Here is a 14,700-nt window from a genome sequence, read left to right as displayed (position 1 = left end):
CATCACCATGTGTTTGGTAAAAAAGATTCAGTGCCACTTTTTGTGGTGTGACAGATACTAATAATCATCACAATGTTTTGATGCATTGAACTCTGAAAATATTATGATTATATGTATTATTAATTTCTGCTACTGCCCATTATGGCTAGGTGCTTTCCAAATAAAAAGGAACACCTCATGCACCAAAGATCTTACAATTTAAAAATTGACCTGTCAGTATCTATATTCTCAAGTGTGAGTGGGACTAGTCGGTATCTCAATACCCCAGAGCCAATGAATGCAGTGTGCACTGGAATTAGTCTGATGCCCAAGCCCCTTGAAGGACACAGTATGGGATGGGATACCCTAACCCCCAGCATTACAGGATGTAGTATGGGGTGAGCATAATCTGCATGTCAGTCTCTCCATCCCAAGGAATGAAGTTGGGGGAGGGGAGTATTAGCCAGCTCCCTGCCTCCCAGATGTGTAGGAAGCAAATTAGCGAGAGCCTCTACCTCCCAGAGGCATGTGGGGACGACAGATTAGGGCCATGGCCCCTATGTGTGTGTGTGTGTGGGGGGGAGGAATGGGGGGAACAATTTGTATAGTGGGGGTGCTGAGCACTCCTAGTTCCAGCACCTATGGTGCGGGGGTGGGGGACTGGTCAGCGTCCTGGTGTGTGTGTGGCAATGGTCAGCGCCCCCGGCCCCCTAGGGTTAGGCCCATTCCGCACGAGATCGACCGAGGAAGACTCCTAGCGCGCCATGGCGGGACCCTGTAGAGGGCGCAGCTGGGCGAGCTCGGCCTGGAAAGAGCCGGTACGTTCCACCCCCCTCGCCTCCGTTCGCTCTGCCAGGCCGCGGGAAGCGGCGGGTCGCTGAGTCCCAGAGGTCCCGGCCATGTGGCGAGGTGGCGGGGGCGCTGCGGGGGAACGGCGGCCCAGGTTTTGGCCTAGAGCCAGGGGGCCCAACCTGCCGCCGCCCGCTATCGAGTTTCCCGAGGAGGGGCCGGAGCCGCAGTACGACGGTGAGTGAGGGGAGCCGCCGTCCACGACTCTAGCAGGGCCCGGGGCGGAAAGTGCCCCAGCTGCTGAGGGGAAAGGGCACTGCATCTGCCCCCTCCCGCCCCAGAGGGATATTCGCTGCGGGGGCAGATAACGGGGGCTTAAAGTCGTCCCCCCCCCAAGCTCCTGGGACACACTGAGAGAGCAGTGCAAATCCCCCCAACCCTCCCCGTGATGGGGCGACATTGCGCCCCTTCCCCTAAGGAGAGGGAGGTATCCATCCCCCCCCTCCCGGCCCCACTGGGGGATGGTACAAAAGCCTCCCCGTGGCCCCTATCATTGTCTGGTGGGGGAGGGGGGTGATGATGAAATTGGCCCCTAATTCTTGCAAGGCATCAGGTGCCTGGTAGGGAGGGTGATGCAAGAGCAGCACAGTTGTCAGTCATTAATTCCTAATCTCCACTTTTACTAGCTGTCTGCCCACTTTGTCCTCCTGAAGTATTTCTGAGGAGTTCCTGGAGACTGTGTGTTTTCTATAGGGTCTCCGTGGCCCCTCGCCGTGGCCTTCCTCTGAGTAGGGATGACTCGGGGAATCTGGAAGTTTGATGTAAACTTTTAATGTGGAAGATTCATAGATTCTAGGACTGGAAGGGACCTCGAGAGGTCATCGAGTCCAGTCCCCTGCCCTCATGGCAGGACCAAATACTGTCTAGACCATTCCTGATACACATTTATCTAACCTACTCTTAAATATCTCCAGAGATGGAGATTCCACAACCTCCCTAGGCAGTTTATTCCAGTGTTTAACCACCCTGACAGTTAGGAACTTTTTCCTAATGTCCAACCTAAACCTCTCTTGCTGATCATTATTTGTAATCCCCCTTAGGGTTATTTGGGTCTCTGGTTTTTCCTTCATTCTCATTTCCTTCCCACTCTCCACTTGGCTTGTGTCAGGTGCTGCTGTCATGTCTGCTTGTTTTTTGTTTGTTTGACTCTCCTGGGTAGTATTTAAATCTTCTATCAAAATCATTATCCTGATCTTTTTGAAGGATAAGATTTCTGTGAATTCTACAAATCAGTGGAGACTGTGTTACTGAAGTGCATGTGAATGTTTCATTTATTAAGCAGATGTTTTTTTCTATAAAACAGTATGCGGGGTGGGAGGGGAAGCTTTGAAATATTTCTACAAAAGAGTGGCCATACTGGGTCACACTAATGGTCCATCTAGATCTAGCCCAGTATAGAGTCTTCCAGCAGTGGCCAATGCCAGATACTTCTGAGGGAATGAACAGAACAGGGCAATTATCAAGTGATCCAGCCTCTATTATCCAGTATGAGCCTTAGGGACACCCAGAGCATGGGGTGGCATCCCCGACCTGAGATTAGTTAATAGCCATTGAGGAATCTATCCTCCATTAACTTACCTAATTCTTTTTTGGACCCAGTTATACTTTTGGCCTTCACAACAGCCCCTGGCAATGAATTCCACAGATGACTGCATTCTGTGAAGAAGTATTTCCGTTTGTTTGTTTTAAACCTGATGCCTATTAATTTCATTGGGTGACGCCTGGTTTTTATATTATGTAAAGGCATAAATAACATTTCCTTATTCACTTTCTCCACACCATTAATTATTTTACAGACCTTTATTATATTCCCCACTTAGTTATCTCTTTTCCAAGATGAATAGTCCTAGTCTTTTTAATCTCTTCTTTTATGGAAGTGGTTCTATATCCCTAATCATGTTTGTTGCCCTTCTCTGTACCTTGTCCATTTCTAATATATCTTTTTTAGATGGGGTGACCAGAACTGTGTGCAGTATTCAAGATGTGTGCATACCCTGGATTTATAGTGCCATTATGATATTTACTGTCTTATTACTGTATATATCCTTTTTCCTAATGGTTCCTAACAGGGTGGATTTGATTTAAATCACTAGTCAGGAAGACTCTTTAATCATGGATTTCTGCATAAAAGTGCATTCTTGTTGATTTGTTATAATCTTAATACATATTCTTCACAACTCAGAGATAGCTGTAGGTTTCATTTTTAGAAGGTACACACTATACATTTTTAAAGAGATTTATTTTGAAAACTTTTCAGATTAGTTTTACAGCTAATCAGAAAATGAATGTTTGGTTATTTCATTTACCAAAGGTAATTGAAGCAGATATTTATGAAGTCATTGAGAGGTGAACTATCTCCAATTCAACAGGTTAATCATTAATATTTGTAGGATTTTCTTTCCGTGCTGTATTAGGAGGAGAACATCACCAGACAGACATTTAAATTGTTTTATTTAACTAAAACAACAATGTTATGTATTCTCGATTTTTTTCTTCAACAGAAAACATAATATTTTAACAAAATAAGCATATGAATTTTTGAATTTAGTTAAACATTCAAGTTTTTTAAAATCAGGTTTGTTTTTGTTAAAATTGTTTTTAAAACAGTTACATGAAATATTTTAAAAAACCCACAAAAATTAAATGGGCTATGTCAGCCAGGTATACACAAGAAACTTAAAATATTGGCTTCTGCAGCTAACTTCACCTTCATTTTCCTGTTTGTTCATAATATGGAAAAGGAAAAACAAGCTTTCCTGCTTTTCCAGGTCCCAAATGATTTCTCACTTTGGAATGAATTAGTCCAAAGGATGAAAATATTCTTTCTACACTGGTAGAAGAAGCTACTGCTGTTAAAATGAGATTATAACTTCAACAGTCTCTGAATCCAAGTGCTTAAGTGACTTCCACCAGTTCACTGATGTGACTTTCTTTAAAACATCATCAGCATACATATATTTCTTGAATGGTTCACTCTTAGCTCTGAAGTTTATTATAGTTGGCATTATGGAGGGATGATTGCTGGATGTCCATGTCATAGCTAACTCCTCTTCTTCAGCAGTTAAGGTTTGACCTTGGTACCGAGTATTGAGAATATTTGCAAGAAAATGAGCTGGAGATAATGCTTGTCCCGTTCATTTTTTTAATGCTTGTAAGTTAACTCTGTCATTGCATATTTCTCTTTTTAAGATCTCACTCAGTTCCTTCCAAATTTCAACAGTGTCAGCAATAAAACAGCTATTTCCCTGCATTTTGTTCAAGCCTACAGAAATAGGCTTCAGGGTATTCAGCAGGTGTTCAACATTTCTCTTATGCCCAGTGTTGAGAACTTTGGCTGTGACAGTGCCATCTATTTTTTCACAATTTTGTTCACAAACTCATGAGATTAGGCCAGTTCTTGATATAGTGCTCAAAATAGACCACTACTGAGTTCCATTGCATGTCTTGTGGGAGAGTGAGCTTGGTTCCTCCCACTTTTTTCAGAGCAGCTGCTCCAAAGTGGTTGTTATGAAAGTATTTTGCAATTTCAACAACATTAGCCTTTATTTCTGGAACACTGAAGTCTTTGGCTAGGAGGTGCATCAAATGAGCACTGCAACCATATGTTATTAGCTTGGGACTCTCTTCTAAATAATTTCTTCTCATCTTGGATACATTTGCAGCATTGTCTGTGACCAAGTTGCATACTAGACATTTGAATTTTTTTTCACAGTTTGTTATATCTTTTACTGTTACTTCTTGTAAGTATTCTGCTGTATGTGGATTTCCTGATGTATCAATTGTTTCTGTAAGGAAGACATTCCTTTCTTCTGTTGTCACACAAGCACATACAACAGGATCATTATGGACATTGCTCCATCCATCAAGATTCAGGTTAACAATTTCACCCTGTAGATCTTATGCACACTGCTCAATTTCTCTTCCATACACTTTATCCAGCAATTTGCCTGAGACATCTGCTCTGTTGTGTGGACTGTATCCTGGTCTTAATGACTGAACCCTGGTAATGAAGTGTGGGTTCTCAGTCATACAGAAAAGGGAGTTTGTTGCATAAACAAACCAGGCAATTTTTTCATCAATTACCTTTTTTTGTAATCTGCTGGTTCTTATCACAAATTTATCTATGGTTGTTTCTGGATGATGGAGATTTTTTTTTTCTTTTTGCTACAGGTGATATACTGTGGCTATATGACATACATGATGTGACTGAAACACTATCATTGGCAGATAACTCTGAAACTATAGAAAATTATGGTGATCTTGAAGGTGGATAGTCTTCAAAATCCTGTATGTTGAGGATGGATTCTCCTAAACAAAATAAGTCAATGCAGTTATTTAATTACTATTACCGTATTGCTCATTTAGTATTACTTATTACATTCACTGACACAGAGTACTACTTTAAAGGTGAAATTCTAAAAGGAAGATCTGCCTATTTTAGCTATTTATTTTTTATCACAACTGTATCTAAAATTATAGTACTATAGAGTAACTACTATATTTTTTGCTCAAACATGAGAATACAAGAATAGTCCAGAAGGAAGACAGGCAGTCCCTAAGAAAGAAGTATGAAATAGAAAATTTACCAGCCTGAAGTTCCTGCATGTTCAGACATGTTCCTTTCATCATCTTCAACACAACTTCCTCCTGAGAAGGAACACTTCTCATGTTGTTTCATTTGGGCAACCAGGCCTTGCATTTCTTTATTGCACTGTTTGCATTTTGCATGCATGCCTGTCTTACCCACAGGTAGAGGAACTTAATTAAAATATTACCAAACTGGGTCTCTTTTTATGACCTGCTGCCATTATAGATTTTCCCTTCTAGTGAGAGAATGTCATGGTAGATCTCAAATCAATGAAAGCTATATCAGAAAGACCTCAAGACTTCTGGAACATGCTGCTCAAAACAGTTTCACTTTTCTTTCTCCTGCCTGTCTCTCCCTTCTCACATTTATCTCCAGACTTCTTCTCCTTGTCCAGATCTATTCCGCCCCCAACAATCTTCTTTTCATTGAACTTTTTGAAACTTTGTACTTTTAGAGAGAGGTAAGGGATTAATTCTGTGTACACAAATTTGCAGAGGGACAGTAGGGTTGAGGTCTGTTATTTCTCACCTCTATATATTATTTATTTATTTAAAAATATTTTTGCTGTTAACAAGCATATTATCTCTGGAGACACAAATCCACAGTTTGAGAACAGCAAAACTAAGCATGTCGGATAGTGCTCAGTGTAGAAGATACCGAGTCCCATTGGGTAGATAGAAAGATTAACCTAAATAATCTATACAGAAGCCCCTGGAACCTCATACGATTGGGTCCTTAATCCATGAACTATTGGAACTCATTTACAAAACTTTTTTTAAACATGAATATATTGTCTCATACTATAGAATTAGAATTTCTAATCCCTATTCCACAATGAGATACCTTTGAGCTATAAGGTAGCTTAATTAAAACTATCTTTAGATAGGTTTTTTCCTCAAAAAGCGTTTTATCAAAGAAATCCGATTTAAATAAAAAAAAATCAGATTTAAAAAAAAAAATCATTGATTTTTATCCACCCTGGTTCCTAACATTCTGCTAGTTTTTTTGACTGCTCCTGCACATTGAGCAGATGTTTCCAGAGAACTACCCACATGACTCCATTATCTCATTCTTGAGTGGTAACAGCTCATTTAAACCCCATCATTTTGTATGTAGAGTTGTGATGTTTTCCAATGTGCATTACTTTGCATTTATCAATATTGAATTTCATCTGCCATTTTGTTGTCCAGTCACGCAGTTTAGTTAAGATCCCTTTGTAACTCTTTGCAGTCTGCTTTGGACCTAACTATCTTGAGTAATTTTATATCGTTTGCAAACTTTGCCACCCACTGCTTACTCCTTTTTCCAGATTATTTATTAATATGTTGAACAGCACTAGACTCTGTACAGATCCCTGGGGGACACTGTAATTTACCTTTCTCCATTTCCAAATGTAGTACATTTTTATCTTAAGAAGGAGGATTTTGTTGTTTATATTTGTAATAAAATTGTTACATCATGTCTCACTTGAAAACAGGGCTCTTGGTCTAAAAGGCTGTTCTTGAAAACTCAGTTTTATAGGGTATATTAAACAAATATTAGAAAAGGAAGCTTTGTAATTAAATTAGTATCTCCACTCAGATTGGGAAAGCCTTATGATGGTTGTGTTGTCACATATGCTACAGTAAAGTAGTTATATTTTATATTTATTTAAAAATACATTTGTAACCAGACAACTCTGCATGTTTAGACTTGCAGTATGGGTGGGTCCTAAATTGACTTTACTGTGCTGTTATAAATTCCCTTTTAAAGGGACCGAGTGTTCCTGTTCATTTAACAGTAATGAGTAATCTCTGAAGGTTTTTAAAAAGTAATTTTTTTCTCAGAGAACATTTGTTTCCTAAATATTATGGTGAAAGGCACATTTTAAACATAAAAAAAAAATTTCTTTCTGTCTTTTAGTAGCTGCCAGCAGTTCACAGAACTACTGCTCCAATGATAAGGAATGGTCTATGCCATGTTTTACAGGCCCACTTTAAAAACAAAACAAAACATGTTTGTGTCTAAACCCACCATATTGTCTAAATTCACTTGTATGGGGCATCCATGTCTTAATGGGACAGAGTGGCAGAAGGCCATACACAGAGAGTGGCATTAGAAGCGTCTGCACAGTGCACTCTGAGACATTGTCCTGTACAGAGCGCTGTAATGAAGAACTGGCCAAACCGGTTACACAATTACAATTAGGGGTCAGTCTACACAACAAAAAAGTTTGCTGCTGGTAACCACTTTGGGTTTCACCAAGTCAGTATATTATGGTATTAGGGTATATTATGACCCTTAAATTGTTTTGTTTTATTTTCAGAATCTGATGTACCAGAAGAACTTCGAGTTGTGAGTGGTTCAGAAAAACGTTACTTCACTTCTACAATTGCAAACCAGCTACTGCTTGTTTCTCTGCTAGAACATCTTTGCCACGTGTATGCACAAAATCCTGTTCAATCAAGATGTTTGTTCCAAAGTTAGTGAGAATATCTACAGTTTTTACTTTACCTTAAACTGATTTATTGTCATGTGTGCCTGAATATAAAATGCTACATTTGTTTTCTGAGTTATGAGATCCGTTTGTCAGTTTACATTGGACTATTGGAAAATTATGGATCTGATACTGGGGGTAGCTGAATGCCACTTGGAAGGTTGGGAGCACCCTCAATTTGACTAGGATTTGAGGACATTCTCTACCTTCCAAAAATATGCAGGATCAAGTTGCAGAGAATTATTACTACTCTACTAAAAATTCTGTTTCACCAGCCTCTTAGGAAAGTACAGTGCAAGAGAGGTAACAGGTGATATTACTAAGATGACTAAACTCATTCCACAGGCTTTATTAAAATCTGTTGTTTGAACTACAAAAACAGGGAAAACACAGTTATAGGAAAGGAATATGATGTAATAGAAATATTCATAAACATGTAGACAATTTGTATAATTCTCAGTACAAATTATGCAAAAGCAACAAATGTACTTGTATTATGCTAATCAAAACAGGATTCAAATCAACGGAATCTTAAAAAAAAAAAAAAAAAAAAAAAAGTCAATAAGAAAATACCCTTAATTTCTATTCTTCAATTTCTTTCAACTAGTTTTAGTTAACATTACTCCAAGGTGAATATTCAGATAACTTTTCTACTTTACCAGCTCTACTTATTGTTGGAAGGTGCTGAACTAAAAAAAATGAATTAATTTCCCATGAACATTTTTGTTTGTGTCTATATGCACTCCCCTATATGTGATGGTGGTTAAATTGTACAGCAAAGTGATGCACATGGTGGATCCATGTGGTATGCAATCATGAACCTTTTATCATCTCACCTGCCCTCTTCCCATTAATCCATTTCATTTGGGACTACGTCTAATATTCCATATCTCCGAGCAGCTTTCAAACAACTGTCATTTAAAAACAAAAACAACTGACAAAGAAGTATTTCTCCTTCCTCTCAATTGTGGAAATTTCTGAGCAAAATGTTATGTACCTCAATCCCAGGATGACCAATATTCAGACCTGCACTAGTGCCAGATTTAAAGTTTGATATCAGATGACCCTGTATGGCTTGAAGTGCTGTTGGAAAAGTGGGGTCTCAGCATTTGCTCCTAGTCCAGGATCCAAAATATCAGACCTAAAACTAACGACATTTTTATAGTTATAGGAAAACAATTTTAGTCCAACTGTAAAATTTTGTAATATTCACTGTAGAATTGACTTGCTAATTAAGATGCCTGGCTTTACAGGGGGAGTGATACAAAAATATTCCTGATTAAAAAGTGTGAAAACTCTATCCCCGGACAAAACCTTAGTTTTGAGAATACATTACAGTAACCTAAACATAAAAAAGGTTTTCAATAACATTTATTTATTTAACTACAAACAACACACTCAGCATTAGAAACATAGGAAACAGGTTATCGTTAAACTCAAATTTGGAGCTGAAATTCCATTTCTTTTGTGGTTTTCCTATTGGAATTCCCATGGGATTAAAGGTAAGCACATACATAAGTGTTTGCAGGATCACAGCACTAGTATGTAGCAATTTAAGTATTTTATTACTTGATATGGCTTGATGGATCATTGATATTTTTGGTATAGAATTTTGTTTCTATGCATTTCCTAAGTATATTCTTAAAATAGTAAGAAAAAAAACAAAAAGATGAGTATTTTCCTTTTTTACATTTCTGACTACATCTAATTATACCCTTCTAATCTTTGCATTTTAGCTCTATAAAAGTGCTTCCCTTATTTTGGTGCAGACATTTTGATTGAAATCTTCCTTTTTTTGTGCATGTAGCTTTTGTTTTGAATATTTTCTTTGATTAAACACACAATTAGCACAATTAAGAAATGTCATTGTTAAAAGTTTTTCATATACAAGACTGTAGAAATAAACTGTTGAAATAAGAGTAAATATATATTTTTGTACTTACATGTGTGTGTTTGGACGAAGCAGTACACTGTGATAGTCTACAAATTATCAACTATCAGGTTTTTTCCCTCTTAGATTAAAATCTTCAAATCTACAGAAGTAGTCTAATCACTTCCTCTACTATCTATTCCAAGACTAATGTACCTAAACCTACACCACTATCTTTACTCTCTCAAGACAAATAAAAACAAGTATTCTACCACTACTTCTAATATCTATTTCAGGATCTGTTTATCAGTACTATACCAATGTCTCTACTGTCTATCCCAAGGTAAATAACCACAAGTTCTCTACCTCTCCTTCTCTTTGTCAGGACAAATCTACACAACCAGTACTCTGTCACTATGTCTACTATGACCCAATCAAGTGTTCTTTGTGTATTGATAATCCAGCACTTGACCCCTGAAAAGTCTTGACTGGTGGAAAGTTCCCATTAACTAATTTCAGCCAATAGAGGTGAAGTTTACAAATGAACTGGAGAGGAAGGGCAGTGATTGGTTGTTACCTCATTAGAGTGCACCATTTAGTGACCCAGAGTCCTGCCTATAACTATAATATTAAATTCAACAATTGTTCAACAACTTCCATTAATTGCAATGTAATTTCTGTAAATATAGCTTATGTACATATTTTCAAAGAAATGTATTTATATGGATAGTTTACTGGGTTTGGTAACAGGCTGTTTTTGAGCTACAATGATCCAAAGAAAGAGGCTCAATATATTTAAAAAAAAAGTCCCTTTTAACTCATTAGGACTCCTAATCAGTTATAACTCCTTGGAACTTCCTAAACAGTCCTAAGTATTTTTTATTTTTTTTTGTAACTGTCACCAAAATTCCATCTCTACTCTTCCAGTATGTAGTAATTTTATCAGGCCCAGTTTTTTATTCCTCATAATAGACTGCATAATGAACAATTTTGAGAGAGAAATTGGTCTTAGCTTAACTGTGGAGCTATGACCAATGCGTTCTTTGTGTATTTACATGTACATGCATATACATGTGCATACACACTAGGGGAATTAGCAAAAACGTTGATACTGTCACTCTTCACTAATAGCATAGTGTTGATAGCCCATGGTAATATGAGTCCTCATAATTGTGAACAGACTGGAATGCTGTTAGCACTGAACTCTAAAAATACAACAAAGGTGCTTTATTTGTGGCAGCCAAACGGGTGGGGTGATGGTCAGATAGTTTATTCAGCTAGGAAAGGAAGGAGATGGGCACAAGAGACTTTCACCCTGAAGACAGAAGGTGAAGGAATGTGGATTAATTTGGTGAATGGGAAGGGATTTCTACAGGGTAGCTGTAGTTGGGGTGTAATTAGTTTTAGTTTGGTTCCTCACCAGGAGTGAGGAAAAAGGGGTTAGGGTACAGATAATGGAATGCATTTGTTTTTTCAGATTCAGAATCTCTTTCAGTTATTGTTTTAAAAAGAATTCCTTATGTGACTGTTCATGCACTATTACCACGTGCACTCCAAGCTCTATATTGACTGAATTATAAATTATCTTCAGTTTCAATAATAAAGCAGTTACTTCTGAATAAAAAGTACAGGTCAAGATGGTTATGTAAATACCCACATGTGGTGTTAGTATTGGCATTTGTTCCCTCCCCTGTGCTAAAATACAAGTAATTGTTGCTCAGAACTTTGCTCATATTTATTTATATTGGGTGGGAAAGAGACCTAAAATGCAATTGGGTACCTAGCTCCTGTTCATATTAATTGATTCAGTTGATCACTATAAATTGTGACCAGGCTAAGAAATAATAAGGATTAATATATAGTCTGGGTATACTATTTAAAGTTGCAATTGTTCAGTTAGGTTTCCTATTAAATAACCTCTATCCTGTTTCTTTTTACAGTAATCTGTCGGACATTTACTAGAATGGGCTTGCTCTCCTCTTTTGCCTTCTGTGATGAATTTAGTACTTTAAGATTGCAACATAATAGAGCCATTACTCAATTAATGAAAGCAGCTAATCAACAAATTCTTGAGGTAAACTTTAAGTTTCTTTAATAACCTTTACATTACTGAACCTACGTGTTAGGATTTCTGAAGCAACTTTCTTTATGGAACTATTTTTATATTTGGATTGTGTATTTTCAAAAGTCATACAAAATGGTGCTTTGGTTACACTTTGGGTGGGTGTGAGGGGAAATATCTAGATCTATAGATGCAAATAGTAACTTAAAGTCTACAGTATTCTTGCTATTTCTGGTCAAAGCTTTATTTTGTTCAGATCGAAAGTTAGACATGTTGATTTAAATCTGTTACTATTTTTTCTTATTTACAACATTTAGGAGAATAATTGGAATTGCTGTCCTGCTAATTTACCTTCTCATAGTGAAGTTCATACTTAACCGTTAACTGCACATCAGTTTTCTGACGGTATATAGCTTTTTTTAAAAGTTGTATTTTGTTGTTTTATAGGAGCTTGACAATGGAGATTCTCACACAGTCAGGTATGTGTCCAAAGTGCTGTGCCAAGTATTAAGATTAACTTTCTGTCTGAAGTTTTGCACTATAAAAATAATAGATTTCAGCTTAGCATGAAAATATTGCACTTGAGATCTTGCGTGTCAGGAATTTGATAAAGTGTAAAACACCTGTGTATACAAAAAGATAAGCTTACTCTTTAAAAGGGTAAAGATGAAGAGAGATTTCCTATTGCATTTTCTTCATGTAGGACATTGGGTTTTACTTGATGGGCTGCTGTATTAAAGTTAATTTTTTTTAAGTAGCTGTGACAGGATAGCCAATTGCCAGGAGCAAAAGCGCCCCCTTAGTGTTTGGCCTTTGATGATGCTTGGTTCTCCGTATGGGATTCACAGGTAAATTTCTGGATCTGTAAAGGAAATAGAGGCACCAGCTGGAGGTTATACACTCCAAGCTGGATCTTCTGACCCTTTTCCTGTCACTACCGGAGAAATAGTCCCATTAATTTTTTTTCCATTAAATAAAATAACAGAGTTGTTATAAATGTTTCCTGCTAACTTTAGAATGTCAATGGAGTTTGGGTGCAGGCCGAAATTCTGACATGGGCGTGATTATCATTATCTTGCATCTTAGGGAATGCTTTTTCAGGAATCTGGAATGTATTATGACAATAGTGGCTAGAGTATTGTTTTCAGTGAAGACAAAGACATTTTGTATTTATTTTGAAAAGGTTTTTGAATCAGATGAGGGTTCTCCCCTTGCTATCGTTCTTTGAAGAGGGGTGAGATAAATTTCACAAAAGTGGTTGAAGCTTTTCTTTTTAAAGTCAAAATGTCCTACTTGACAGCTGAAAGAAGGGGACTGAATTACTAAAGAGAAAATAGCTAGCTTTGCTCCTCCAGCTGTTGCAGAGTTAGCAAGTTATGGCTGAGAGAGATTCTGTAAAATCATTCTAGGAAAACAGTTATTGCTGATAATGGCCTTTTGATATAAACAGTATAAAATATTTCTAATTCTCATTCTGCTAATCTGTAAAAAATAGTTCTCATGTAACCTGCCCACTCCTCGCCCTGAACTTTCAACACCATTATTTAGTAAAGGCTTTGCTACTTTGCCTAAAATACACAGTAATATATTTTCTAGTTTACTATACAGTAATGATAAATATTTTAAATTAAACTAAAGTTGTCAAAATAGAACCAAGTTCACCTTGTGGTGCAGAATCCTTTGAAATTGTTTACCAAATTTTTCAGAATAGCAAGTAACTAATCTGCAAGTGGGTTTCCTAGTCACTAATGCTAATTAAATATATTCTTTCTGTATTGCTTACAGCACCTATGTATTAACTCAATCTAATGTAATTCCAATTCTCTTCAGCGGGTCATCTTGCACCACCATTTCAATAAGACTGTGTCTAAACTAGCACTTTTGTCGGTAAAATGTATGTTGCTCCTGGGTGTGAAAAAGCACCTCCACCCCCGACAGACATAAGTTACATCGACTGAACAGTGTGGACAGCACTATGTCAGTGGGAGACACTCTCCCACCGACATAGCTACCGCTGCTCACTGTGGGTGGTTTAATGATGCCGGTGGGAGAGCTCTCTTCCGTCCCCATAGAGCGGCTACACAGGACATCTTACAGTGGCGCAACTGCATCGATACAGCTGTGCCACTGTAAGATCTCTAGCGTAGACATAGCCTAAATCTCCCCCTTGAACTTCACAAAGTATTGCTGTTTGGAACATTTACCTTCTCGTTCACACACACTGTTAGCTTTCAATTTGCACTATAGGGATAGTGTCATAGTACTTAGCTATTTTTCACAATGTAAATGAAGTTTCTGTGTCATCTCTATCTGCGATTTACATAGTATCTGAATTTTAGCTTGTGATTGAGTTTAACCAGTCATAAAATATACTTTTTTTTTAATTAGTGAAAAAGAAGTTCTCTTTGAAGCACAAACTTCACGCTACTTAAATGAATTTGATGAGATTGCAAGACTAGGAAAAGGGGGATATGGTACAGTGTACAAGGTATTTTTATCCTCTATTTTAACAGCTTTGTTAACTGTTTGAGGTGGAAAATAGTTCACCTGATTGTTTTTGTTCTTAGAAATATGCAGTAAAACAAATATGAACCGAAACTGTGTAAGAGGTTTTAGTTCTTCCTTTCAGAAGGGTGCTTTCTGAAGACCCCAATGCATTTTTGTCTAAAACAGAATATATTGTATATTTCACTTTTGTGTACAGTCTTATTCTTATATCCTGAATATGAGAGAACCCTTACTTCTCAGATGAAATACTTGGATTTATCTATATAAAATAAGCAGAGAAACTTATTTTGTTTTAACTGTGGTTGATTAAAAAAGAAAATTATTTTAATTTTGAATGTGGGTTGTACCAACCACTGGTGAATAGTAAC

General features: G+C 37.4%; 1 protein-coding gene across 2 annotated transcripts in view; it reads left to right on the top strand.

Annotated features, from left to right (window-relative positions):
• Positions 1 to 752: 752 nt before the first annotated feature.
• Positions 753 to 14,700, top strand: part of EIF2AK1 (eukaryotic translation initiation factor 2 alpha kinase 1) — a 36,731-nt gene continuing 22,783 nt past the window's right edge. Inside the window, exons 1-5 of one of the 2 annotated variants that reach the window (XM_034783994.1) lie at positions 753 to 1,005; positions 7,722 to 7,877; positions 11,703 to 11,836; positions 12,272 to 12,303; positions 14,213 to 14,312. In XM_034783994.1, coding sequence (XP_034639885.1) covers positions 879 to 1,005; positions 7,722 to 7,877; positions 11,703 to 11,836; positions 12,272 to 12,303; positions 14,213 to 14,312 — 549 coding nt within the window. In that variant the 5' untranslated portion in view covers positions 753 to 878. The remainder of the gene's footprint in view (positions 1,006 to 7,721; positions 7,878 to 11,702; positions 11,837 to 12,271; positions 12,304 to 14,212; positions 14,313 to 14,700) is intronic. The other variant, XM_034783993.1, reaches the window with a different exon arrangement.

Source organism: Trachemys scripta, chromosome 10, assembly GCF_013100865.1.
Source record: "Trachemys scripta elegans isolate TJP31775 chromosome 10, CAS_Tse_1.0, whole genome shotgun sequence".
In the NCBI taxonomy this organism is placed as follows: Eukaryota; Metazoa; Chordata; order Testudines; family Emydidae; genus Trachemys; species Trachemys scripta.
The sequence above is the reverse complement of the archived record's forward strand: the minus strand, read 5'-3'. Positions and strand labels throughout refer to the sequence as shown.